A 22,822-nucleotide genomic window follows, 5' to 3' on the forward strand; every position below is an offset into this window, starting at 1 on the left:
AGGGTGTTTCGTATGCCTGTAAATCTATGTCAAGGTGCCTAGTATGCCTGTAAATCTATGTCAGGGTGTGTACTATGCCTGGAAATCTATGTCAAGGTGTTTACTATGCCTGGAAATCTATGTCAAGGTGTGTACTATGCCTGGAAATCTATGTAAAGGTGTTTAGTATGCCTGTAAATCTATGTCAGGGTGTGTACTATGCCTGGAAATCTATGTAAAGGTGTTAAGTATACCTGTAAATCTGAAATGATATCTATAAGGTCATTTGTAAGCAAAGAACACAATCGAACAAAGTACTAGCGAATTTGGTTTGACTGAGCCATTATGAGAGGTAATGCAATGTGCAACACCCCCCCCCCCCCCCCCCCCCCCCCCTCACAAAGCGTCAGATAAAACAGAATTCTACTATAAAGCTACATTGAATGGACACCATGATCACAAAGGAACAGGAACGCAACAAAACCGTATCATATATGGAAAAGCTTTTCTACGGTCGCCACACGACACTTTAAGACATCTTATTTTACGGTGGGAGCGACTAGCATAATAAATGGCATGACGTGATTGAAGGCTAGCCTTTGATATAAATTTTCAAATGTTTTCCTTATTTAAATTGAATAAAATAAATACATGTTTGGTAAAAATGAAGTTCCTGTTATACTAGCATGTTTGTGTCTTGCACATTATTTAAAATAACCTATATTTAAAAGTACAACATTTGAGACACTTAGAAATTATTATTATTATCGTTATTATTATTATTACTATTATACCACATTTATGTAGCACTATTTGTCATACGTTTACTTGATCAAAAGTACTTTGTCATTCTACAGAATACAAAGGAATACACATGTTAATTACGGCACAAGACAGAGAGTACGATATGAACCATTTAAAATCAACATTAATCGGATAACTTAAGAAATGATTTTAAACGAATCTTCGGTTTTAACAGATGTTTAAAATATCTTATCTTCTTTGAGGAGAGTTCAACAATCAGGGAGCAGTGTTCACGTCACGGTTCGAGTGATCTGAATAACTTATGACACAAGTATCTTTTGATCTTAAGTTCCTGACCTGTTTGTATTCTTCTATCATGTCCTTTTATACAGGTTGCGGAAAGAACATGTAGAGCACTGTAGAACAAAATCAACAAATTATGAACAAAATGAATTAATTTGAACAAAATCAACCAATTATGAACAAAATCAATAAACTGTGAACTAAATTAATAAATTATGAACAAAATCAGTAAATTATGAACGAAATCAAAATCAATAAAACCAAGTCAGTAAATTATAAACAAAATCAACAAATTATGAACAAAATCAATAAACTATGAACGAAATGCAAATACCTGTATTTAGTAATCTATAATTATACCTCAAGGCAAGATGGATGTTGAAAGTTTATCTAATTCAGTGATTTTTCTTCCTTTCTGACTATGGTGCTAGGGGTCTTGAGTTTTTGCATAAAACCGAACCTTCTTTTGCATAAAACCGAACATTCTATTATTTTGCTTGGTTGCGTTCTATGATTTCAATTGATCTCCGTGCAGATTTTAACATCTATAGACACCAACTCTGCTTTTTTGTTCAAGCAATTGAATCTTCATGAATAAATGTTTCTTTAATCGTTTAATGTAAGAAAAGGCCACGTGCAGAAACGGGTAGATAATGTGTAATTGATACGCCATTTGATTTATTACATAGACGAGTATTCACTTTAGCGAGATCACTTAAGAGTGACGCATCAGATAGCAAATTGTAAAATGTTTCAACGGTAATTGCACATGTTGCCTTCAGCTTCTACATCCGACCATCACATTAATTTTAATAGCCGAATGAATACACTATTGCATGCCATTCAATTTTGATGTGAACTTGCGCACGGTGATCATCTTTCAACGACATAAACGACGTCGTGATTTAATCGTGATGCCTTTATTCAAGTTTGCATTAATCTATATTTGTGAATCCTTTATTATACCTAAGTGATAATAACTTGTAATTTGTAATACTAAAAACAATATGAACTCTTTTGCCAAGTTAACGTCTAATCGCGGATTTTTTGTTTTCACCTTCGACCTTCACTGTCTTCGAGCGAATCTGGGCCATCTTCGAATCTTTTGTACCACTTGAAAACAAAGACAAAAATGATTGAACATTGTAGTGAGGTCTGCTTCATTAGTTTATAAATTTCATTCGGTGTTTGCCAAAATCTCTACATAACGACTGTCCGGTTACCTATGCGAGCAGATGACGACATTACATGCATTATAAACAACAATATTAATTAATTAAAAATCATCGGCGAATTTTCGTGGCACAAACAAAAAACATACAACAAAAAACATCATGATCTGTATACAAGGGAAACCAAGACAATTCATGGAACATAATTATAATGAATTCTTGAAATGTGTATAAATTGCACAATCATATACTTTTCGAAGCTTCTAACACCCCTCGGTATTTTGACGATGTCTTTTATAATTCTAATTACACTTTTATCATATTTCCTACATATTTAGACAAGTATTTGTTAAAACCATATAAAATATCAACAAAATCAAATCATGCAAAGACATTATTTCATTCATTTATGATCACTACTCGTTTTTAAAGAATCACAAAAATACACATAAAAGTAGTGTTTTTACAAAACGAGCAAATATCGTTTATGATGATACAGATGTATGAAAATTGGCTTTGTACTGACATATGGTCAAATATCAAAGCAAATTTAGATTTATTCGAAAGATAGGGAAGGATAAAGAAATTATTTTGTTTTTTACTAACATTTCTTGCCTTTTAACGAAATTGAGTCATTAGTACATTTACTTATATTTTGTGACTTTTAAAAGCTGGGTTGAGGCAGTAAAAAAGTTACCATAGCATAATTCGATTTTGCTAAAATTTTCTCAAGCATTTTTCAAAATATTTTGCTACATGTGTGAGAAATTTAAAAAATGTTAAACGACTAGTAATATGAAGGATATTGACAAAGTTATCGAGAGGGATGTTAGAAAATTCGTTAAAGTTCCATATGTTATGTTAAAAACATTAGAGCAATAAAGGGAGGTAATCATAAACAATGGATTCAATAATATTTTGTACCGTGTTAGTCAGTATTCAAACAAAAAATAGACACATTTTATGTTGGTAACAAAAGATGTGGCGCCATATTATGAGCCTTCAAGTGTATGTAAATAAAGTGTTATTATCATTTTTTCAGTGATATAAAAACATACCGAAACAATTTGAATTACCTATCATTTACATATTGTCTCTTGCAACCAACAACTACGTTATCACCTTTAAGAACAAAGGACCTTTGAATAATTGCATCTTTCATTTCATTTTCTGATTTCCATCGGTATGGAACGGCATTCTCGCCAAAATTATTATAAATAAAAATCAGAATCATATGTCTTGTGTTACTTAAATACTTCAAATAAATAAATACATCTTTAAACCAAACTTCATGCTTGGATTCAGTGTTGTTATATTTTCTGGTCGTTTGGGAACGTAGATGATTAATAGAATTCCACTTAAGTGGATGATAGGGGCCATGAGAGGTGTTGCACATTTCATTACCTCTCATGAGCAGACTGCTATTATTCTACTTGGTTGCAGTCTATGCTTCCAAAGGGTCATTTTACAGATTTGATTTTATAATTAAGCCCTTGTACCGCTTAAGTTAGAGCAGGGTTATTAAAGAAGGGAGTGCTGGAGTCAGGCGTAAGGGTGGACATTTGTTCATGTCTTGATATGTGTCTTGTCATAATCATATTCAATTATCTTAGAAATTGATCGGTAAAGATCAGAAATCTAATGTACATCAGTCTTAAGTACATTCAGAATCGTAGATATCAGCTCAACCATTTGGAATGATTTAAATATTTGTTGGCCTGACTCTTAATTCGTAAATAAACCAAGGCATCTTAAATAAGTCAAGAATAAGGTGACCATCTTAAATACATTGAGGACTGATTGACCTGGTTCGTGGATAACAGATCACCTAGGGGCCGTGAGAGGTGTTCACATTTCATTACCTCTCATGAACAGACTCAATCAAACCCGAGTCTGCTATTATTCTTCTTGGTTGCATTCTATGCTTCGAAAGGAACTTTTTACAGATCTTATTTAATAAATTAAGCCAGTGTACTGCTTATTTTATCAGTAGGACATGAATATAAGAAGCGACAGACTCGCCCGCACTCTGAGAGACATGTTGTTTAAACCATGACGAGAACTGACCAAGATATTAACCATATATCAGTAAGAGCAGCCTGTCGCTTCTGACTATTTACAATAAATAACAAATCCTGATTGAATGGGATAAGGCCGTGACTTTTATTATTATAATATCATTACAGAAAATTAATGAAATATCATGGCATAATTTATGAGATAAAAGTATCATGAAATGAAGCATGAAATGATAGATTTCTAGCCAAATTGCATAGAAACAAAATAGGCAACGCTATGATGCTGAAGCTCTAAATTTATGATAAGCACACATGTACTAAGCAATGGAAGGCGAATGCAAAATTGCAAATTGTGCTAGCAAATCCAGCTGCCGAAAATCCGAGGCCAAGATGCTCAACGAATTCTCAACATCATGATAATGGATTTAAAGGAAACAAAAATACAATGCAAGTGCAAGAGAATATATAATTAGAATAAAATTACCAAATAGATACCATATTTTTGCCATGTTTATGCAGCAATATATCAGCCACGATGGGAACAAAAGTCACGACTAACAATTAAAACTTAAGTCTTTAAAATTATATTTTTTGCTCTTAAGGAGATGATATTTTGCAGCAAAATAAACAAGTCCGCTGCTGCCCGCGTGTTTACTTGATACAACATAATTATCATATTCTACAAAATAAAATATTTTCTTTACTGAATAAAAACAAACAGTTTCTTTTGTTACACAACCTCAACATTTTCACTGAATCTATTTCATTTTGTTAACAGGACTATTTTAAAGGGAAGTCTGGAAACTGCGAGCCGGCTGCCTAACCCTTAACTCTTATTTATATATCTTTTTTGCCCTCATCTTTTAGTTATTTGTTTTAATTTGGAGGGGGAGGGGGGAGGCAGTGATATCCAAATGCTGCAAACAGAAAGGTGTCTCCACCCCGCGACTTCCTTGATCTATAATATTCGTTTTTCTGGTATTAAATGAAAATTGGACATGATACAGGTCGTAACATTTAGACAAATTAAATATTCAGATAAATACTTAAATAAACTGAAAAAAAAACGCTGAATTTCGTAGATGAAACACTTTCATATGCATGAGCAATATATAAAACAATCCATAATGAAACCTTCACATACTTGGTGGCGAACTTTTAACTTCTTGGATGGAATACTTGTCTTTATCCATAAAAGGCACTGTATACCGGCGTGGCAGTATGTGGCATGACCTGGTGTACTGGCGCTGAAAAATATATAACACGGCAGCAGATTTTTTTTCAAAAAATGTTAGGGTGAGGAGGGTGGGTATTTTTATACACGAAGTGTCGACTTGCCTGCTTAGTTATTTGTGAATGAATGAACCGATTTGAAATATAAAATTGATCAAAATGACCACACCCGTGAACTGCTCGTGCATGAAATTGATTAATCGAGGCACGTTATATTATATGGACTGGATTAGAGTAACAGAAGCAGACATTATAGCTCTTGCGTACCTACTGAAAAATAACATAGATTTATTTCTCAAGAGAACATAAATTCCTTAAAATTAGAGCAGGGTTATTTTTGCGAATAAAGGGAATGGTGCTGAAGTCAGGCGAAAAGGGTGGACATTTTTCTCTGCCTTGATATGTGTCATGTCATTATCATATTCAATAATCTTTATAATTTCTAGTTATTGCACTTACTTTTCATTACATTTTACCTTCCTCCATATAAAGATATCTCGTTATTACACAGGGAGAAAAAAACTTGTCTTCTTTCGTTCTAATTTCTTTCGTACTTATAATATGTTTTCTGTTTGTGAAAATAAATGTAATTGCGATGTTATTTTCGAAATAAATATGATAAATTAAAATAAGGTGTATTTATCTATATTTCACGCTATATATTTTCAAACTTATCAAGTTATGGCTAGATACAAATGAGTGAACAAAACGCACCCATTTCTAACAGGATATTATTTTTATCTGATGTTATTCTTTAAATGTAAAATAATAGCTTTAAGCTTTATTAGACGCAGCTTTTAACATTTATCACCATGGCATTTTTTGTTGCTTCATTGTTTTATTAGTTTTTGCGTGCTACCATGAAGAAAACTCGACTGTGTACTGTTGAATAACATACTGTGAAAGTTATAACCATCAATGATATGCAATGTTAACAGAGGCAAATAGAACGTGGCATGTCAAATACACCTTAAATTACGTTAAGGTATTACACCCTTCGTTTGCAATGATTGGAATTGAAACGATTGAGTTATTTTCATCTAGCAGAATTTCAGATAGCCTTACCATCATTTAGATTCTTTAATTTCGAAATTCAGCAAGTCGAGACACAAAACCAGATGAACGAATGTTACCTTTCTAAAAGTAAATAATACTAACCATTATACCAGTCACGTTAATAACTATAATACGAACCATTATATATAGTAATCATAAATGTAATCATAATACCAATTATAATACTAATTATAATACTGATCATAATAACAATCATATGATTTATCATAATACGAATTATGTAACTTACTAATCAAAATACCGATCATAATAATAACCATAATACTAATCACAACAGTAATCATAACACTAATCATAATAATACTAATCACAAAACCAGTCAAGGTCCGAAATCGTAATAGTAACCATAATTTTGTGTCGTTGAATAGCACATTTATAATTGTTGAGATAAATCTTCAAAGTTAGTTTAAAAATTCAATACTCAATATTTGGAAAACAAAAAGAAAAAATGTTCAACACACACACACAATGTCGGTAACACCAGACAAAAATTTAACATAAAAATATAACCGAAGTTTCATTTGGAAAATCAACTTTTAAGAGCTGTGGAGAACCACTTTCATAGCGTACAGAAACATTACTGCCCAGTGAAAAGGTTATCATATGATAAGAATTAATTCTTTCTACCAGCAACCAATGATAATAAAGCAATCTGAAAGCAGTAACAGTAAAATCATCACACTTATAATGCACAAGACTGCAGAGATTCTCTCCTTATCTAGATAATATTCAAATATAATTATACCACTGGTCCCAGACGCTTAGCCCTTTAAGATCTTAACACTTTTGACGAAAGATGTTTACGTCTTAAAATGCACTCTATACAGAATATGTATATAGTGAAAATGGTTTTTAAGGAAATCATGTCACTAAAGTTGGCATGAAGCTCCTACAATATACTTTCTATCGTAAATGGAATTGCTTAGAAAACATTTCTACAACTTCAAAAACATAGAAAATATAATTATTTTCCAGCGTAGCAATAACGCTTATTAAAACACTTATAATAGTAATAATAATAGTAATCACTTGTCTCACCACGTTTAAGGTTAGTCATTTGCTTGTAATACGGGGCTGGTAAGTCTAGATGGTGTGCAATCTGAACCGGTTTTGGCTTATATTCAAGTGTCCTCAAGCCGAAATTGTACTCATATGTATCCTAAAAGCAATTAAATTGGCAGACTGAAAATGCTTTACAGTTAATTGCTAAGCATATGTAATAAATTCATTGTGTTTTTCTATGATTTTCTTAAACTTGTAGCAACGCATTTTTGCGGAATTTTCTTTTTTACTATCTCCTGTCTCATAAGGAATAGTGAGTAATTAATGATTCAGAGAATGTGACATTAAGAGTAATACCGTTCTGTTATATCATTTCGATTCTGAAACGACTATAATTGCAGCAGGTCGCACGTAAGAAAGTCATTCCGCTTAGTTGCCACACACGAAATTTGAAGCTGCAGCAGACGGTGTAGGAAGAAAGATCTGCCGAATAACAGCCTAAGTGTATGAAACAGCGTTCATTAAGCTAAGCTTGGCATGTACTTTAGGCATATGATGTGTAATCAGTGTATAAGTTATTTGTATTTTTAAAAAGTTGCAGATATTAACAAATATGTAAAAGCTACTATAATTTAAGTTGCAGAGATATAAATGTTTGACTATCCGTTATCTCTATTATATGGTCCAAACCGAGGAACATACAAATTATACAACAAGAATAATCTAAATTTGTCTAAGAGTCTACGCATTGTCTAAGAGTCTACTAATCAATAGTATTTAGCAAAAATAATTATACAAAAAAAAAACCCCATAATTATTGCGCACAAATGTGTGAGCTTAAAATTGAATATGACATACATTTGTAAACGCAAATCAATGTTTACTGTAAAACAAGTTATTGCAAAGGCATGGTAGGCATTCTTCTACGTATATCTTCTATTTATATGTAAATATGAGATGGAAATATGTATAGACAGGACTGCTAGATTAAACTTTTGAAAATATTCTTAAATTAAGAACTGGCTATTAAATCAATGTACACTTAACTGATATCTTAGTAAAAGTATACTAGATCAACGCTGAACACCTTTCCCCTTATTGTCTTAAATGAAGATACCACTGCAATGAACCTATCTTTCATAAGATACCTGATGGACTATTGGGGATTGGTCATATTAATTTCATTTATAAAGTATATTAAAAAAAAACGTGAACTGAGCGCACGTAGTGGTCTAATGGTAACACTGTCTGAATACGAAACAAGGGGCCGTACGCGTGTGTTCGCGTCCATGCGCTTCCAACTAATAATAGCTAACATTGGAGTAAGAGTCCCACAGATGGGTGCTATGCACCTGACACTCTTCAGAACCAGGAAAGCTTCTTGAAAATGTACGTCTTCGGAGTCTTGCACTACTCTCTGTCTCTCTCTGGAGATGTCGTCCATATATGGGTAACCAGTGACGGCTATAAATAAGATTGCAAACAAAACGGTAGGTTGTCGTTACCGTGTACGCATTAATCGGAATCTCTAAACTGATGTACATAGCTTTATTTATACTAACATCGTTCTTTTTCAAAAAACAATGCTACCGTTATGTCAAGTGTTTCTGTACCTTTTGAAATGAACCAGCGCGTGAGATAAAATTGATTGTACCCGAGTATTGCGTACAGTATCATAACTGTTACTTAGGGTAAATTTGCAGTCAAGCCCGTTGCATCAGATCCTGTCCCTGTTGAGCTTTGATATAAAATATTAGATCAAAATTCGGTAGCACTCTTTCTCAGCGTCTGTATGACGCCAAATAATATGTCCACGTGATGTCAATATTGTCAAGTTGTAATGAAAATGTACATGTTTGGTTTTATTTTAATCTGATTAACGTAACGTCATCTGAGCGTAACCAAGCAAACAAAATTTGAGTGTTTCAGCTTCACTAATCATACGGTTAATTCAATATTTTTCACTGAAACATTTTCATCACCGTTGTATTAATTTTAAATTAGTTTGGCTATCATGGAGAGAATTCCTGCTTTGTTTTGTCTAATGTGTATCGTCTGGATATGTATTGTGGAAGTTACAACAAGAAATGATGGTAAATTTACTTAATAAATAGAGCAAAATGGTTGCTTAAAATATTGTTTTAAAGATGTTTTCAAATATGAGATTGGTGATTTGAGTCACACTTATTTGAACATGCGTATTACTATATTCTATTATGTTTTATCTTTTTAGAATTACGCATTTGAGCTGGCTGACACTCCTAAACAGCTAAATAATATAAACTAATTTAGCAAACAGCCGAAATAAACACTTAATTTTCTTCAGGATTTTTATTGTATTTTAACTAGCATAGGATAACAAAAATATCTTAATGAAAGAAATGCATGTAATGGAAACTTTATGTGTACATGATTTAACTGAATTACCTACAGCCCTCTGACTGGTATTCGAATACGTTAAAATGCTTTCTAAAATCGGGACATATCAACTTTTATTCTGATATTTCTTAATTTCATGGAAGGGTTTGATATATATTTCCTGCTTATAGCGAGTATCGTTCAAACTTTTGTTAGGTTATAAAAGATCTTGTTTACATTTTTGTGCAAATCTGTGAAAAAAATGTTGTTGTTTTTTTAAAATAAACTTTTGTGTTGACATGTCTCTTTCAGCACCGTTTCCATCCAAATTATAAAAGCATTTTATTGTGTTGATCATTTCTGTAGTCTCTGACGCTTTCAGTTACAGCAAAACGGCTGAGACACTAAACTGATGGAGTAAATCATCATCTGGGTTAACACTACTGGATGCACATGCCATTAAAAGGGTCATGAAATTGGCCTTAATTTTTTCAAACGTTTTTAACAGAGTTTTAACAGGTCACCATTAAAATTCACCCATTACTTCTTACTATTTAATGGGATTTTCATGACCATAGTTTTAATGCCATACATTAAAAATGACTTTGATGGCCATGAAAAGCTGCTTAAAATAAACCATTAAAATAAGTTAACAGGCTCCTTAAAACTCCATGAAAAATTTAAATTGGCATGAAATTAATGTGCCATTAAAAAAGTACCCCTTAATTCCACATTAATTAGTAAGAACTAATGGGGCCATTAATTTTTTAATACTCTGTTAATGGCCGTTAATTATTAAAAAAATGATTAATGGTCTCATTAAATATGTCAGATTCAATTTGAATGGGTTTACAATATTTTAATTGTATATTAAATTAAGGGTCATGAAGATAAGCATCAGAATTAGACATCTTAAGATAATCAACTTCATATCAATATTTGCCGTATTGATTTAAGCTACGTATTACTACACATGTAATAGTATCTATACATATGTACTGTTTTGTAAAATGCTAGAAGAATATTTGTTTCTTCTTTTTTCTCTTATTATTTTGTAATGTAAACACATGTAACAGCCTCGTTCAAACGTTTGTTTTATTGCATCCTTATTCTGTCATATGTTCATATGAAATGAGAAAATAAATGGATATTGTATTGTATTGAGTTGTACTGAGAAGGGTTTACAGGTACCGGTTTAATAGATCAAGTGACCACGTGGGTAGTTTTAACTATTCAACATCATAATATTGACAAACATTCTGACCAGGTTTTTATTGGTACAGACATTAGGCATCAGGTGTATTCAAAAAGCAATTGCTGATGACAATGTCAGCGCACAATGGGCAATCACAATTTAGCTCTACTTCAGTACTTTGTGCTCACGTGCATGCACTTAAACAGCTAAGAGCAAATGTTTGCGGGATTGCATCACAAATAGTATCTCCCATCTCCAATCAAGCGTACCACACTCTGTGATTCATTGACACGAAGAAGCGATTGATCTGCCTATGCCTTAAATAAATTTAAATCAGACTGTAAATCTTCACATTTATGTGTACTGTTCACTTCTCTATAAACCTTAGTTTCTACTCAAGGATTGGAAAATTTGAAAATCTAAACTAGTCTGAACACATTTTATAACGTAAATTCCTTACCCCACCCATTTTCTTATACAAATGCTGATTATTTGGACAAGAAAAACAAAGAACAGAAAAAGTGGCATGCATAAATACGTATTTGCCCTTACCAAAATATTGTAGATTGATGTTATCAAATAAATTAATACATTTTCATCCGACTTTCATTGAAATAAATCCGATTTTTTGTAGGAACACAATTTGGCAAACATTTGAAAAACATGGCGTAACTGCATCAAGGGGAAATAACTTTAATGCAACTTAATATAAAATCATGATATATTATAGACGATGTGTGCGTAGTATGTAATTATTGTGATTAAAGTCCATTTTAGAACAATATGAGACTGGAATTTTAAGCATTCAATAGGAGAGCAAGCCAAAAACCAAAAAGAGAATATATACGAATCACATTTTATAGAATGTAGGATTTAATGGGCATTACATTGCTGTTAAGGGCCATGAAGTTTACTCTTAAATGAAATCGTACACAACCTGAACATTTAATGGGCATTAAATCAAATTTAAAGGCCATGAATAATCCTGTTAAATTCAAAATATACAGAATTTCACTATTTTTTCAAAGCCATTAACTATTTTAGCTACCAAACTAAATTTTTAATGGCATGATTCATGGTCAAAAATGGGTGTTTTTATGGTATTTTAACAAGTAACCCATTAATTATGTGAATCCTGTTAAATAAAGTGATGCAAGAATTAATAGGGCTAATTAACGGTTTTTCCTATTTTAAGGGATATTTTACAGGGTTTTAAACCATGTTTAATGGTATGTGCATCCAGTAGTAGTTGTCTTTTTCTTCAAATATTTAGACCAGCTTTTAAGCTTTTATGTTTTTTTAATAATTTTCAATGAAAGATATAAATATTTTATATCTCTTTCTGTATAATTAAAGATTCGATCCCAAAGATGAAACGTAAATATATCTAAGCTGTTACGTTATATTTTTTGTTCCAGCAGATGAGTATCGGAATTTTTGTGCGTTTCAATAAATGATACTTTGCTTCAATGTTAGAAAATGCCACAGGCAGAAGTAATTAACTAACGTTTGTTTGATAATATTCACTAAAAAGATATTGCAAAAAAGAAATGCATCGATTGCTCATTATAAAATATTTTATGGTAATATCACATTTTGCCTCGAAATTTTACAACCCATTGAATGCACGTTTAACGGTATTCCGTTTGGACAATCGTGACTTTTTTCAATCCTAAACCGCGATGCACGATGCTACGATGGTGAAAACGTGAACCACGATGATAAATTTGCGAGGGTACGATGGTGGAATATCGATGCAATATCGCATATTCATCATTGTATCTTCGCCTTTTCACCATCTTCAATTTCCATCATCGTGCCATCGCATCTTCACCATCATTTCTTTTTCATCAATTAAACCAGTGGCTTAGTATTTACATTTTTTCAAAATACCTTCCGTATCAGAATAAGACGATTTCCTCCTGTTTGAAGTACTGTACCAATATGTATGACTCACGGAATGCGGTGGTACGATGGTGAAAACGCGATGATGCGATGGTTTGTACACAAAATGTTAAAATTTGAATTTTGTAAAAAAAAAATATGCTTGGAATAGATATATATGTCTAATTTAAAAAAGATTTTATAGCAAGTTGATTGTGGTCAGCATTTCAAAGGAATCTCAGTCACTTACAAGTTTCCGAGAAACATTTGAAATGATGGAATATATCAACTTCAACGTTGTTTCATTTAAATATGTAGTCTTTTTAACAAGTCTCAATGTGATATATGGTCTATTTATATGATTGTGTAAATAATATCTTTTAACAAAAAATCATCCAAAAAGTGAAGAGTACAATTTTATCATCTGTACCCATTAAACACGTGTATCTAAGCAGTTATGTTTTGTTTCAACAGATGAGTATCAGAATTCGTCCCTTTAAGTAAATGTTACTCTTTAATGTAAGAGAAGGCCACGGGCAGAAACCAGTGACTTATATATATTCGATAATGTTTTACCAAATAAGTATTGCAAAAACCGAGATACATCAACAGTCAATTATTTATAAAATATTTCATGATAATTGCATATTTTGCCTACAACTAAATAACATGATTTATTATAGCCCAGTGAACACATCAATCCAACGGCCAATTTAATAACTTTAAATCTTTATCAATATATTTCTTTTGAAGCTCATCAGATTGACATTCGATCATTTATTTTACAAGGATCCTTGCGACAGCCTTTGGTGCATTCAGAAAACTAACGTGGTTGTGCAAAATATGATGTCTTTATCGTATGATTCGTGAACCTGTCATCCTTCGAAGGATAGTCAATAATGTAAAGTGCAAATTTGATCATTTGATTTTGTTGACAAACAATAAGCGTCAATATCATTATAATGAAAAGACATTAAACAAGTGAAAGTGATCTTACCTTTATATCTATATACTATACTTATCACAAATACTGTAAAATGATTTTATTAAGAAGGGGCAGCCACTGTTTTTTTTTAAATAATACATAATTAGATAAAGTCAAATTATTGCGTGTCATCTATATGGCGCTGTTTGACAAAATACATGTGAGTGCGTTTACATTTATAAACCTGTGTAGTAGACGTATATGCATAACTCCAAAAGAACAGCTCTGCAAACAAAAATAAGTATCTTCACCAAAAGGTTTACGAGACATTTATATGTTTAGGGTTGGCGCATCTGAATAGAAATAGCCGCACTGACAGTAATGATAAAGTGTGTCATGTCTTTCAGTTGTTGATAAAATGAAATAATTTGCCAATGTGGTTTAAATAAGAATAGCTTTATTTCATAAGGTAAGTCAGTGTTTGATAAATTGAGACATGATGAACTTTAATTAAACATAGTGTATTGTAGAATCATTAAAATTCAAAAGGATGATAAATTATTATTGGTTATAGTCCTGACATACAAACTCAACTCTCAGTGTACTGCAGTTTCGTGTTTGTACACAGTGGTAACAAAATAACACTCTATATTTAAAAACAAAACCATTCTAAAATTTTACCTACTATAATTACGCAGAAACAAAATAACCAATATTTGCGTAATATATGATAGATACGATACGATATATTGCGATGGAATACAATACAATACGATACGATACGATACGATACGATACGGTACGGTACGGTACGGTACGGTACGGTACGATACGATACGATACAACAATTTGATCGACATTAATATATTCAAATTATATAAGTACTATGTAAATGGGCGATAAATCACAGGTCATACAAACATTAAAGATACATTGAGAATTGACTGACATTGCCCGCAGATCTTAAACACAATAAAAATTGGTTGACCTGACATTTAAACCATATATCAACCACCTAAACTACATCAAGTGTTGGCTGGAATGGCTTGTAGATCGAAGATCAACCATCTAAAAGTCATTAATTAACTGATAGATACCACCGCTTAAATACATTGCGAATTTATTGACCTTGCTTGTACATCGTAGACAAACAATTTTAATTATTGGTTGTCTTTACTTTTAGATCGTAGCTCAGCCATCTTAAATACATTGACAATTGATCACGGTAACCTGGTTGGATCGTAAAGATCAGCAATCTTACGAACATCAGGCTTAAGTACATTCAGAATTGTAGATAGCAGCTCAACCATTTGGAATGTTGACCTAACTCGCAGTTCGTAAATCAAACATCTTAAATAAATTAAAGAATGACCATCTTACATATATTGAGGACTCATTGACCTGGATCACTTATCTGAAATATATTAATAATTGGCCGAACCAGCTCGTTGATCGTAGCTCAGTCATCGTAACTGCATTGAAAAATGGTTGGCCTGGGTTTTAGATCAACCATCTAAGGTACATTAACTTTATATACATCCTGAATTGGCTGTTCTCACTCGTGGATCGTGGGTCAAACATCTGGAATACATTAAGAATTTGTTGACCTGGTTCGTAGATCAAAGATCACCCAGCTTAGATACATTGAGGGTTTAGATTACAGAACATCATAAAATACATTACAAACTGGATGACCTTTGAAACTTCGTAATGTGTTTCATGTTTAATGAATCGTGTTGTTTAAATACGGAGAAAGTTATTCGTTTGATTTTTTTCTTCAATAAACTCATTTAATATGATTTTATTACATTCTAGCATTCTGGTGGGTGCTCGCATGAGCAAAGCTGGGGATTCACTCTGGCTTATTTAGCTGGGTATGTCCAACAAGTATCTCACGTTAACGTTATGCGAATGTCATGTGCATTGATTCAGCATTGTAATGATTGAATCAGTGGCTATAAACGGTAGCAAACATTTGTCTTAAATAATGAAACAGGTTAATTGACAGAAAAATGACTATCAAAATTCGGTTTGGTCACCAGTTTGGAGCAAGTTGTTGACTAACAACTTATGCCATCATTGTATTAGTGATCTACATCATCGTGTCTTAATTTAGCATATCAGAAGGACATGATTAATATTTTGTATAATCTGAGATATTTTGATTTTTGTTCACTACTCGACCTGAATAGACCTTAAAAATGACGAATTTCTTTACAGTTTAAACTAATCATAGCTGATATCAAGTTCTACTTTATGCATGTAAAAGCTTTTTCTATAGAAAGCAATGGCACGAATATAATCTAGGCGGCTTTTTTTCTATTCTATGATCACAGGAACGTTGTTTGTGCCGCGTGGCAACCGCAACACGTTTCCCTGTTCTTTCAGTCAGAGCTGTTGTATTTCGATCTCTCTCAAGATCTTCAGCGCGACAATCATGTTGTGTTAGTGTACCGTCTAACTTTTAAGCTTGAACATTTCGGCTTGGTTGGTTCAATAGTCCCGTTTTAATATCTCGAGGTATGTTTGAAACGTCCTTTTAACTTTGTGCCCGCGTTTTAACTCTATCTTATGGTAGTTTTTATGATATAACGGTTCCATATCCTAAGACCCCTTTTGAAATTCCGGTTCATTTTGTTCTGCCCATTTTGTCTCGGTTATTACAACTGGGGTCCATACGCCACTACTAATGAAATTCAGCTTTATTTATTGCTGTAGGTTCCATGTTCACCGCCATATAAATACATCTTTGCATGTCTGTAAATTGTACTTGCTTACGTGTAACATGTACAAATGTTGTATTCTGATCAACCTAGAATCAGCGGATGGTAGCTTGCATTTCCACTTTCGTCCAAGAACAGGCTCAATCAAACCGAGCTTTCAACATTTGGTCGTGGCTTTCCACTTTTTTATCTATTTTCTCATGTGCCTATTTTTGTTTAATAAATGTATTTTCTTTTTAATTGTTTTACTTCCTTTTAAAGTCAGTTGATTTTCAGCAATGCACCTATTATCTTCCTAAGATGTATCATTATCTGGTTAAGATATCTACAGAAGTAATTAATTGTTGAAACGTTTTATATGCAGATGACAGAGAGCTATTACAAGAACTAATTGACGCACTTGCCTCTCCAAACATAAACAGCGACGCCAGAAATAGCCTAAGTAAGAAAGGGACGACACGAGACATTCAGAAAAACGGAAATGACGTAAGAAAGGGTTTCTCTCATAGATACAACGATGACAAATTGACAGGGTCAGAGATAGATGATGAAATTCGAGCACTTCTAAACGAAATGGAAGCAGATGAAAGGTCTCAAATTGATCTTGAAAAGTTTTTGAATGCTAAAATGTAGGATAATAAAAAATATAAATTAATTTATTTAAACATAGTTTGAGAGGCATAACTTTACTGCGTTCAATTTGTTTACGGAAGACTACAGTTAGCACCCTCATCTCTGTAACAAGGCTTTTCTATCTAGATATTAGAAATAACATTGTAATTATTCACTTTATCAGAAAAAGATCTAGGATGATAAAAAGGTCCATTTTAATTTTTCAAAACACCTTATTTGTTTTGAATTCATCAAATTCATTTTTATGAGATATTTTCAGCCATTTTTACACCAATTTAATTTTGACAGACATTACTTTTAAATAGAATGTTAATCAATTTTCATGATATTGTACATGTAGTTTGCTTAAAAAAAATCACTTTATTTTTGGCCATATGATATATAGTATTAAAGACACTTTTGAAAAAAATAATACGATTCCTACTACAACCCTAGGAGACCGTCAGAAAGATGCGTACCTTATACCTGGAACGTGCAATCACTTAATCTCTGTTACGGGTCAGTCAGATCTGACAGTACAGCATCCAGATATACAATAAATGTGAACTGTCAAATGTTAAATTTGATACAAATGAATACGAATCATGAAAAGTTTAATATTTTACAGTACATACATTGCTCAAAGCGATGGCATACTTTTGATATTAATGAGTCCAGTGATCAATGCATACTTTGTTTGTCATACATATTACCATTCTTCATTTTGAATCTCGCACTTAGTAATTAACATGACAGCTCTGTAGATCATGCATTTTAATATTCTTAATACTAGTATATTCTTTGCTTAAATGTTTAAATTCTAAGTGTTTATATGCCAACTAGGAAGTGATTAGTGCTCAGGACTTATAGAATGCGAAACTTTAAGCATTCATCTGTCTACATTATCACAGCTTAATGGTATATACTAGACCCGAAATCAAAATATGAAAAGAATCCACTGTTGTTGCATGTCAAATTAATTATGTATGTAACTCTACATGCACAATTCATTTATGTTTTAAGTAACAGGATTTAAGATATCCGAAGAAAGTATCTAAAGAGTATTTTAGTAAACAATTGCCGTTGTATATATTGAACTGCTTGCTTGTGGATGATCGGTGTTAATATAATGAAGTGTTCGAACGATTAATCCGTCTTGATTCTTTCCTGAAACATCTAACGAAAATGAGGCTATACATAACAAAAAGATGACTCCGATTGAAGAAAAGTGAATTGTGATTACATTCTAGAGTCTAACAGATAAAATATAAAGGAATATTCTTATAAAGAACATAATGCAACAAAGAAAAATAATAGCAGACTCGGTTTGACTGAGCCTATTTATTAAAGGGTAATGGAATATTAAACACCCATCACACCCATTTGTTTCAAAATATGACTGATATTCAGTCTAATACAATACGGACCAAAGACAAAGTTCAGTTTAGCGGGGTTTTGCGTTTAGAGAGTATTTTATTCAGTGGGAAGTCCAGTTTGAAAGAAATATGCCGAAAAAAAGAATACAATGTATATTGCCATCGCATTTTATTCTTCAGTAAATGATGTGATAAACTGTAAATCTTTCTTTTTTGTAACATTTATTTAGCATTTTGCTTTGACTGTGTGTCTCTCAGTCTGATTACATTTAACATGATCTTCCATAAATGCCTAGCTTTAAAGTAAGTAATTTTGAATAGTCAGACTGTGCTTGTCCATAATCAGGTTGCTGCTATTCATAGCTATTGGGGATATCTAATATTCAATCATAAATGCAGCTATTTCATAGACATTTACATATTATATACACTTGATTCAAAGTTCGATTCTTACAGAGCACAGGCAAGGATGATATGGGCACATGGTGATATTATAATTCGAGGTACAGACACAACCGCAAGCCCAAAATCGTCGACGGGGCCGCCGCCGCAGACGAACCCTCCTACAACAACAGCTGCGACAACGACGGCTGGAACAACGACTACAGCTAAATCAAAACCGTGTTATGGCTGGTGGTTTTATCGATGCCAAAGACGAAATACAAGATTTAGATTTCGTTTTTAGTTACTGTCGTTTGAGAATGCTGGTACCCAAAGAGAATCTGACATTTATGACCCTTGAGATCCTGTCGTGGATAAATAACAGATAGAAGCTATAAGAATATTTAAAACTATACAAGTTTTTTTTTTTCAAAACTAAAATGTGATGGCATGGCGCTAAAGTAACTTCAGTTGGGAAACAATAATATAAAGAGTTAAAAATGTGTCATTTCCCCTTTGATCAAGCAATTACAACTTGGTGATAAAGGCAGCAATTGAAATAGATTGAAAATATACCGATGCATTTTTCTTGTATATCTTTTAGCGTTGAGGATCGAACACCACATGCCTCAAAAAAGTTAGAAAATATATCTTTGAAAATAACCTCGTTTCATTCATGCGTTATAACTTGTCCATGTCGACCTAAGACAAGTATCTCAAAGATTGTACAATTTATAATAAAACATTTAAGTAAAGATTAAGTATAGCCCACTTCTGGATTTCTGTTATCATGATTTATTCAGATCATTTGGAACCAAGTACGATACATGTAGTAGCATACTCAGTTTGACTGGGTTTGTTCATTTGATAAGTTGAAAAAAAAATGGATAAACTTTATTCTAAGAAGAAATATGCCACCGCTTTTATCCGACAGCTATCGCCGAGTTCTAATTGGTTGCTCTCTCGAACGTACATGACTTAGAAAATTGAGCAATGTGTTTTTCGTATACTGGTGGCATTTTAAAATGTTAAGGAGAGCAAATACTAAGCCATTACATACATATAATAAATAAGAAGAGACATTTGTGCAAACACTGATACAGCTGAGCGCTAATACAGTGGTAAGCTGATATAGTTGTGCACTGATAAACAAGAAAGCTGATACAGTACTGCGTTGAAACAGTGGACGGCTGATACGGTAGTGCGCTGATACAAACATGCACTGATAAACAAGAATGCTGATACAGTACTGCGTTGAAACAGTCGATGGCTGATACGGTAGTGCGCTGATACAGTGGTGCACTGATAAACAAGAATGCTGATACAGTATTGCGTTGAAACAGCGGCTGTTACGGTAGTGCGCTGATACAGTGGTGCGCTGACAATATTGTTTTTTACTGATAAAGAAAACCGCTGCTACATAGGCGCACTGATAGACGAGAACTGATACAGTGATGCGCTGAAACAGTAGAGAGCTGATACGGTAGTGCCTAATACAGTGGTACACTGATAGAATGGAGCGCTGATACACTGGAAAACAAATACAGTGTTGTTGTTGGTTTTTTTTGTGGGGGTGGGGGGGGGGGATTAACGCCGTTTTTCAACAGTAATTTAGTTATATAACGGCGGGTAGTTCACCTAACCAGTGTTCCTGTATTCTTTACCGGTACAAACCTGTTCTCTGCAAGTAAGTGCCAACTTCTCCACATGAATCAGAGGTGGAGGACAAATTATTATAGACGCAATGTTGTTTATTATCAAACCGTTACGGAGAACATACGGCCTGCCCGGGGATCAAACTCACGACCCTGTGATCAATAAATGTGCGCTCTCTCCTGAACTAAGCGGGTTGTCAAATACAGTGGTACGCTAATGCATCGGAGCACCTCTATAGTAGAGAACCGACGAAGCAGAGCGCTGGCTGATACGGAGGGGCTGATACAGTTGGGCATTGTTATGAAAGACAGCTAATACAGTGGTGCGCTAATGCATCGGAGCACTTCTATAGTGGGGAACTGATGAAGCAGAGGGAGTGGGGTGGGGCACTGATACAGTTGGGCATTGATATGGAAGACAGCTAATGCAGTGGGTCGTAGATACAGCGGAGGACTGATACAGTGGTGCGCCAATTCAGTGAAGCGATAATAAGCGCTGAAACAGCGATGTACTAATACACAAGTAAGCCCGATACAGTGGTGCACTGATACAGTCGAACCCTGATGAAGTGGAGAGCTCATACATTGGAGCGCTGAAACAGTTGTGCACTGATACAGTGGATAGCTGATACAGTGGTGCGCCATTACAGAGGAGCGCTTAAGCAGTTATGTGGTGCACTGATACAGTCGAACCCTGATGAAGTGGAGAGCTGATACAGTGGAGCGCTGAAACAATTGTGCACTGATACAGCGGATAGCTGATACAATAGTGCGCTATTACAGAGGAGCGCTTAAGCAGTTATGCACTGATACAGTAGAGAGCTGATACAGTGGTTCTCTATTACAGTGGAACGCTATCACAGTGGAGCGCTTAAACAGTCGTGCACTGATACAGTGGAGGGCTGATATACAGTGAAATATGTGCTGATACAATGGAGTACTGAAACAGTGTAAATTCATAGTCGGCCCTCAAAACTCTTTACTGAACTACAAATGACTTGCTCACTCCGATTCCAGAAATGGTCCTGTCTTTTACGTGTATGTTATATAAACAGATAAAGAGAAAGAAACGGCCTAAATGAGGGAGTAAGTTGCTACCTTTCCTGTATATATTACCACTATTAAATATCCGTATCGTTAATCAATACAGTTTGGATATAAACACATTATACTTATCAATCCGTGAATTACCTAGAACGAAGACGTCTCGATTTTACTTAAGTATTCTTCCAGCCGTCGAGAGCAGTGGTCTCACTTTACTATGTGTATCCCCTTTCTCCAGTCCAAAACAGTCGAAATAACGCCAGTCTTACAACTGGTTGAAGCGAAGTAGATATTTCTTTCGTAGTTTTATATAATGAAATGCCTTCTCTCAGTCATCTTTTCAAACTTTCCAAATACACAAAGCTAGCTAAATTAACTGGTACATTTGTACATTAAAATCTGGAATTTTGTTGTTGCATATTTCATTGATAAAAACATCCATCTTGAAGCATGGTGCTTTTACTTTGATGCTTTCTAGATTATGACGTGTTCGGTTTCTGTTCTAAGCTTAGATTGCTTAACCAATATGAGGCATTGTTATCTCTGGTATCATTCCATCTTTTTCAAGTTTTGACAGATATGCATTACAGCAATTTTCTGGCAGGCAATATGACTGGTTTCATACGTTCTTCAAATCATTGTCTTGCATGTGATTGGTGGTGTTTTTATAAGCCTTGTTCACGTTGTTAACAGCTTTGACAAAACCAATCTCTTGAAATGATCTAAATCCAAACAGTGAATTCTAATTTGATTTTCCGACATAGACATTTGTGACATGATCCGTACATTTCAATGCTACTGTTTCAAAGACGTTTGTTCTATCTTGTGTACAGCTTGGAAGATCTAAAACCAAAACGCATAGCTCGATAGGGAAAGTTCACATCTACAGATCACGGTGTCTTGAGTTCAATCCGCGAGCGAGATATATGTTCTCCATGGCGATTTGATAGAAGGAATAGCATCTGAAGCTATTTCTACCTCCACGTCTGATTCGTGTGCAGACGTTGACAGTTACATTTGCAGAACAAGTTGGCACAGTAAGAACACTAATAAGGTTAACTGCCTGCCATTACGTGCCAGAAACACTGTAAAACATGGCACATACCCAAAAACATAAAAAATGAAGGACTTATTACCTTTT

The 22,822-nt window shown here is 33.7% G+C and overlaps 1 protein-coding gene across 1 annotated transcript; it reads left to right on the forward strand.

Moving 5' to 3' along the window:
- Positions 1 to 9,462: 9,462 nt before the first annotated feature.
- LOC123547299 (uncharacterized) lies at positions 9,463 to 19,558 on the forward strand. Its single transcript, XM_045334280.2, has 3 exons — positions 9,463 to 9,621; positions 16,978 to 17,203; positions 19,058 to 19,558. The coding sequence occupies exons 1-3, from the start codon at positions 9,543 to 9,545 to the stop codon at positions 19,284 to 19,286; spliced, it is 534 nt and encodes a 177-aa protein (XP_045190215.2). The 5' UTR covers positions 9,463 to 9,542; the 3' UTR covers positions 19,287 to 19,558.
- Positions 19,559 to 22,822: the final 3,264 nt, after the last annotated feature.

Source organism: Mercenaria mercenaria, chromosome 9 (genome assembly GCF_021730395.1).
Source record: "Mercenaria mercenaria strain notata chromosome 9, MADL_Memer_1, whole genome shotgun sequence".
In the NCBI taxonomy this organism is placed as follows: Eukaryota; Metazoa; Mollusca; class Bivalvia; order Venerida; family Veneridae; genus Mercenaria; species Mercenaria mercenaria.